The 7,722-nt window shown below is 39.3% G+C and overlaps 1 protein-coding gene across 1 annotated transcript; it reads left to right on the top strand.

The window, feature by feature from the left end:
* LOC128199743 (uncharacterized protein K02A2.6-like) lies at positions 1–4,744 on the top strand. The gene has a single exon (XM_052890789.1). The coding sequence runs from the start codon at positions 698–700 to the stop codon at positions 4,742–4,744; it is 4,047 nt and encodes a 1,348-aa protein (XP_052746749.1). The 5' UTR covers positions 1–697.
* Positions 4,745–7,722: the final 2,978 nt, after the last annotated feature.

The following is a 7,722-nucleotide window of genomic DNA, read 5'->3' on the forward strand; positions in this document are numbered from 1 at the left end:
TGGTCTGATGATGGAGCCAAAACACAGACCATGGAACTCGTCAACGATTTACAGCAGGTACCTTTTGTTTGGGCTTGATTTATTGTTGGGTTGTGACTGTATTAAGGGTCTGATGATGAAGACGAAGGACAGTTAAGAGAACTCCTCAACGGTTCACAGTAGCTACCTTGTGTTTGGACTTGATAAATTTGTATTGATGAGAACTTTCCACCTAGATGGGTTGTGACTGTATTAGGGGTCTGGTGATGAAGACGTAGGATAGTTAAGGGAACTCCTCGGCGGTTCACAGTAGCTACCTTGTGTTTTGACTTGATAATTTTGTATTGATGAGAACTTTCCACCTGGATAGGTTGTGACTGTATTAGGGGTCTGGTGACGAAGATGAAGGAGAGTTAAGGGAACTCCTCGACGGTTCACAGTAGCTACCTTGTGTTTGGACTTGATTTAATTTTATATTGATGAGAACTATTGATGTGTATAATACGTACTCATATTAAAACTACATTCACACCGCTGTATTATAATGCGCCTGCGCTGCATCGCATCTATCTTCAGTCATTAAACGGGTAGCTAACGGAACGGTTGTTTCATTTATGTTGAAGTACACAACATTGGCGAACGCGGCGGGATTAGTAATTATCCACTTATACCTACGAGTGCTACGTTTTAGATTCGTTTTAAAACTAAATATCTACCAATGTCGACTTATTTGGGTCATTTACAAAATTTTGACCACAAGAATGGCGAGTGGCAGATATTCAAAGGGAAGTTGACGCAATTTTTCAATATTAATAGTGTGGACGATAACGTGAAAAAGATTGGGATTTTATTAACTCACATCAGCGACGAAACTTACCGTTTGGCAGCGAATTTAGCGTACCCGCAGCAGTTGGACTCACTAGGTTACGGAGAAGTCGTGGCATTACTGGACGGCCATTTTAAACTACGACAGTGCTCGTTTGCTGACAAGGCGAATTTCTACGGAGCGAGTAGAAGCCCAGGCGAGTCATTAGGAGACTGGGCGGCGCGATTGCGAGGTCTGGCGACATATTGCGACTTCGGCGCCGCCTTGGAAACCAACCTAGTGGATCGTTTTGTCCTCGGTTTGGGATCAGGCCCGGAACGCGATAAGCTCTTTGAACAAAGACCTTCTACGCTCACGCTGACTCGAGCTATTGAGCTAGCGGAGCAGGCAGAAAGTGCGAAAAAGGGGAAGGTGGTACGTCCTGAAATAGATGCAGTGCACGTCAAGGAGGAGCCGGTGTTCCGCGCGGAATTCCAAGGTCGCGCTAGCCGCGCCACCCCGTTTCGGTCGGGCCGCGGTGCTTTTGTCAACAACAGTGATTCGACGAGACTTCGTGATCCGCGATGTCAAGTCTGTGGTCTGAAGAATCATCAAAGTGATAAGTGCCGTTACAAGGGCTATAGATGCAAAAAGTGCGGGGTCAAGGGTCACCTTAAAAGTGTCTGTGTGCGCGATAATATCGGGGTCAGTGCGGGCGTTTACCGTGTGGAAGATGAGCCTTGTGGGGTTGACGAAGCGTGCAAGGAGTGTAAAAATTTTAATTTAAGGTACGTGAGTGATAAACCTATACTAGTCGACCTAACCTTAGGTAACAAAAAAATGACTATGGAGCTTGACTCGGGGTCAGGGCTTTGTGTGATTTCAGAGATGTTGTATAAAGACAAGTTCACTAATTTTAAATTATCTAAAAGTAATGTAACTATGTGCATGTATAGCGGACATAAAATAACACCTTTAGGTTTTTTTTCGATTAATGCCAATTTTAATAATGTAAAAAAAAGAATTAAAATCTTTGTTATAAAAAACGGAGGTCCTCCCTTATTGGGTAGGGATTTTATGTCTGCATTTAATTTAGCAATCACTACTATGAACAAATTAAATTATTTATGTGATGATAAAGATGTACAACGTCTGTTAGAAAAGTTCTCTGACCTTTGGCGTGATGAGTTGGGTTCGTTTAATAAATTTAAAGTGAAGTTGCAACTAAAAGATAATTCTGTTCCAAAATTTTTTAAGCCACGCCCCGTACCTTTTGCCCTTAAAGATAAAGTAGAACAAGAACTCGATAGATTAGTAAGAGTAGGTATTTTAGTTCCTATTAATTATTCTCAATATGCTACTCCGATAGTGCCTGTACTGAAGGCTAACGGTCAAGTTAAGATTGCAGGTGATTTTTCTGTAACATTGAACAAGGACCTCTTAATAGAAAAATATCCACTGCCTCGGATTGAGGAAGTATTTGCAAAGATTGGAGGAGGTGAGCGTTATAGTAAGATTGATTTAAAAAACGCCTACAATCAGTTTATTTTGGATGAATCTTGTCAGGACCTCACCGCAATAAATACTCACAAAGGGCTCTATAAGTACACACGTCTTCTCTATGGCCTAGCTAACGCTCCTGCGATTTTTCAAAAGTCTATGGAAACCCTACTATGTGGTATAGACGGAGTAAGTGTGTGGCTCGACGATATATGTATAACGGGACCCGATAGGTTAAGTCATTTAAAAAGACTCGACGAAGTTCTTAGTAAACTTTGTGACGCGGGGTTGCGTTTAGAGAGGAATAAATGCGAATTTTTCAAAGAAAGTGTTAAGTACTTAGGATACGTCATAAGTAAAAATGGGTTAAAGACTTGTCCGGAAAAGGTCCAAGCTATACTTAACGCGCCAGAGCCGACAAACGTTACTGAAGTGAAAAGGTTTTTAGGTTTTGTAAATTATTATAGGCATTTTATACCTAACGCGTCAGCTTTGCTGCGACCGTTGCATGATTTGTTACGCAGCGGTACAGCGTGGCAGTGGGGCGAGCATCAACGCGCTAGCGTGGCGGCTGTACGCCGCTGTTTGTCGTCGGAGCGTGTCCTCGCGCACTTTGAGCCCACGGCACAACTTATTTTAGCTTGCGATGCCGGGCCCGACGGCTTGGGTGCTATACTTTCACAAAGGGCCGCCGATGGCGCTGAGCGCCCGTTGGCGTATGCCTCGCGTTCTCTCTCAGCCAGCGAGAAAAATTATAGCCAAATACAAAAAGAGGCTACTGCTATAATTTTTGGTGTAAAACGTTTCCATCAGTATTTATACGGCTGTAAAAAACCTTTTGTACTGAAAACCGATCATAGGCCATTAGTATCGATTTTTAACAGCAAAACGGGTATACCGGTCACGACGGCGCTGCGGTTACAAAGGTATGCTATTATTTTATCAGCATATAATTACACCGTGCAATATGTGTCAAGCAATAATAACGCGGCGGCCGACTATTTTTCACGCGCCCCCTTACTTGATAGTTGTGTTACAGATCATGATGAAGTAGATACTCCCTACGCGCTCCGTTTTTTAGACGAAACATCCGCGGCTGTTAATGCTCGTGACATTAAACAGATGACGGAACGCGATACGACGTTGCAGACTGTTATTAAATATTTAAAACGAGGATGGCCTCGAAAAGTGACCTGTAGTTCAATTTTACCTTATTTTCAATGTAAGTCTGATTTACAGTTCGAAAATGGTTGTCTTTTTAGAGGTCATAGAATAGTAATACCTTCCTCGCTCAGGGAAAAGATGTTGATAGAATTACACGACACACACTTGGGCATCGTTAAGAGCAAGAGTAACGCACGGGTGCGCATGTGGTGGCCGCAGATAGACGCACACATCGAACGCTGGGTGGGCTCGTGTGCGACGTGCGCGCAGCTCCGCGCCGCGCCCCCGCGCGACCCGCCCGCGCCGTGGCCTGCCGCCACTGCTCCCTGGCAGCGCGTGCATATAGACTACATGACTGTAGGCCAAAGGGTGTATCTAGTAGTGGTCGATTCGTTCAGTAAATGGGTCGAGTGTCTGTATATGCACAATGGAACGTCGACTAAATCATTAATAGTAAAACTAAAAAACATATTTTCAACATTCGGGCTTCCAAAGGTTTTGATTAGCGATAACGACGTTAAAATAAATTCGAGTGATTTTAAAAATTTCTGTTTATGCAACGGAATAAAATACATGACGACTCCCATATATCATCCGCCAAGCAATGGTCAAGCCGATAATTCGGTCAGAACTTGTAAGAAAATGTTAAAATGTATTATAAAAGATAGCCCGACAGTTCACCAGGCTCATGAGTTGTTATTAGGATATTTGTTTAATTATAGGAACACCGTACACTGCACCACCGGCGAAACACCAGCTCGGCTAATGTTCGGCAGAAATCTTAGATCTCGCTTAGATTTAATTTTACCGTTAAGTAATTCTGAGGTTCATGTACACGCAGTACCCGGAAAAAGGTGTTTTACCGTCGGAGATGTCGTGTGGGTCAGGTGGTACAGTGCACGGAAGGAAGCTTGGCAGTTGGGTACTATAAAAGAGAAGATAGGAAATAAAATGTATAAAATTTTTATTCATGACCTTGAAAATTGTTGTATTAGGCATGTCGATCAGATTATAAATTATACTGGCAATAAAATTGCCGACAGCGAGTCTCATCCGTCTTCCACTTCACCATCGGCCCCGGCCTGCCAGCCTAGCGCCGAACCTATGGTAGATCAGTGCACTCAGCCTGAAGTTACAGATGCCGTCGACATGGTGGAAGAGAAGATGAATGAAGCTCAAGTATCAATGGTACCTGATGCCGAACGGGTGACAGACGAAGGAGAAAAAGAGGAGTGGCGTGATTGTGAGGTCTGGCGACATATTGCGACTTCGGCGCCGCCTTGGAAACCAACCTAGTGGATCGTTTTGTCCTCGGTTTGGGATCAGGCCCGGAACGCGATAAGCTCTTTGAACAAAGACCTTCTACGCTCACGCTGACTCGAGCTATTGAGCTAGCGGATACACAACAACTATCCAACCATATGGATTGTGACTGCATAGGGGGTCTGGTGATGAAGACGGAGGACAGTCACCTTTCACGTTTTTCTGAATATTCATATTACGTGTAGATAAAGGGGGAGTGAAATTTTGTATATGAGTTGAGGTAGTATTTTTAAAATTGGGATTGTAGGACTTAGATACTTATTATAAAAAAATAACGTTTCAACTAATTGATTATTAACTTTTGTTCACACTCAGTAGGTGTACTAACACTAAAAATTAAAAAATGAAAATTTTAATAAAAAAAATTCAACCGCACAATTTGCCGTGCTTCATTAGGTTCGGAAAAATACCTAAGTCCACACATTCATTAAAAATAATGGCTAAGTGGGGAGCAATTACATCAATTATGTTAGATATTACTTTCACTGACATGCCCCACAGATCTCCGGTTCTTTTTAATTTTAACAAATTGAAAGATTTTTTAATGTCTGATACAGTTATGTGGTGAAATTCAAAAAGTACGTTGCACTCTTTAACATTGCCTCTTAATAGTCTCTGGGCTTCCGTAGCAGACGAATCTAGTGAATCAGTTAACAAGATAGGAACATTCTGGAAAAAATCTTCAAAGGCATTAACAACCTCGATATCAGTGTTTACCTTTTTGTCATTGACAATTAATTCAAAACTGATATCCCGCGGTTTGATTTTTCCTGATTCTCTATTAATTATATTCCAGGTGGTTTGTATCTTGTTCTCAGACTCAATTATTTTCTGTTTGATGTGTAACGATTTCGCAAGAATACAAACACGTTTGAAAATTTTTGAGTAACTTTTTACATAATCTAAATAAGTTCGCGTTTGAGTATATTGTTTTTCCTCGTACAACTCGTACAGTTTGTCTCTACTTTTGTAAATGCCTACAGTAGCCCATTCGCTAAACTTTAATTTTTGGCTAGCATTAATGCGTTTAAAGTTAAAAAATTTACTAAACTCTTTGTCTATTGTCTTGAAAAGTGTACCAAAGAGCATGTCTGGATGATTATTTTCAAATGCAAGACTTGGAATTTTAGAAATAATTGTGTTTTTGAATCGCTCTAATTTACTTTCAGTTATTGGCCTACATTTTACCCATTGATTGCTATTGGTTTTATTATTTAAGATAGTAATTATTTGACCACTATGATCAGAGCTTAATTTATTTATTATCTTCTTTCTCTCAAGCACACAATTATAAAATATATTATCCAGACAGGTACCTGAAGTTGCGGTTATCCTAGTAGGTTCGTTAAAAGCATGCATCAAATCAAAACATTTAAATAAGTTAAGAAATCTAACAGATTTTGAGTTTTCTGTTAGAATATCAACATTAAAATCGCCGCAAATCAGTATTTGTTTGGAAGATGTGCACAATCGCCTCATTACATCTTCCATTACCTCTTCAAATTGATCAAAGTCAGCAGGAGGGGGTCTGTACACGCATACTATAATAATTTGTTCCAACTCCACACAAGAAAGTTCAACAATGCATTCCACAGAAAGACGAACTATATCTTTTCTATCCTTACATTTTAAGTTATTATGTAAGAAAATTAAGGAGCCACCATGACCAGCCCTTCTGAAGAACACACTTGACAATGAATAATTATTAATATTAAGAACTGACAGCTGTGAGTTAGTGAGCCAATGCTCCGTAATACATAATATGTGTATTACGAAATTTTTTTACAATTTTTCTACAAATAGTTCAACTTCTAACTCCTTGCCGTTGATGCTCTGTATGTTTTGGTGTACAAGGTTAATGTTACAGTGCATCTCCGTTGTCGTATCTTCTAGTTTAAAAATTTTTCAATTGTAACAGTACCAGGATTGGTACTGCCGTCAGGTATAGAAATATTTGTACTATTAGTACAGGTTGTAAAAATGTCAAAAGACTGCGTTACAATACTTGTAACTGGATCGGTTAAATTACAATTAACAATTGAGACAGTACTATCATTCGTACTCTGGTCAATAGAAACATAACTACTATTATTACATGTCATATTAATGTCAATAGATGTTACAACACTTGTAACTGACTCGTTTAAGTTGTAAGCCAACAGAGAGGCAACATGCTGCTTACATTTTTTTGGCAGATATAAATTATCTTTAGTCAACGAATAAGATGAGATAAACTTATTCATGTCAAAATAAAAAAATGCATCGCTGTGATGGTATGTCAAGTTGTATAAGTTGTATTCAAGTTATGGATATGCTTATTTTCTTTAGCAATTGACTTAAGGTATGGAAATGCACATAATGTAAATTTACATTTGGTTCTATTATGTAATACCAAAAGCTTTTCAATACATTTTATAATTTGATGCCTTTTAATATTTATACTGTTCCCTAACATCAAAATTACATTTGAGTAACCAACTAGATTTTCTATACTTATGCTATTTATTAAATAACTAAAACTAGCCCCCGGAAAACATTTATTAGTCACTGAATGGTTTAAGTAATGGCTCATAATGGAGCCAAAATCCTTACCTAACTTATCAGAAATTATTAGAGTCTTTTTTTGAGCCTTGTCTGGCAAATTAAAACTATGTGAACTTAAATTATTATCTGAGATTGAAGGAATTGGAATAACATTATTATTACACTGCTCATTTTTGCCAATATATCCAGAAATAGACAAAACACTACAATCCTGGGTAACCGAAGGTACCTGATTTGAACATTGGCATTTGTTACTTAATGATTCAAAACGGGCCATATTGTATGTACCTAAGGCTAACAACTCTTCAGCCGCTATGATCTGATCATGGATCTGACTTTGAGACAACTCATATTTAGCAGTTAATTCCTGCAAGGAATTTTCCATTTGATTTAATTCATACTGTAAA

This window comes from Bicyclus anynana, chromosome Z (genome assembly GCF_947172395.1).
Source record: "Bicyclus anynana chromosome Z, ilBicAnyn1.1, whole genome shotgun sequence".
Taxonomy (NCBI): Eukaryota; Metazoa; Arthropoda; class Insecta; order Lepidoptera; family Nymphalidae; genus Bicyclus; species Bicyclus anynana.

Excerpts from the sequence above, each read along its gene's own strand:
- LOC128199743 (XM_052890789.1), top strand. The coding sequence starts at position 698 with ATGTCGACTTATTTGGGTCATTTACAAAATTTTGACCACAAGAATGGC.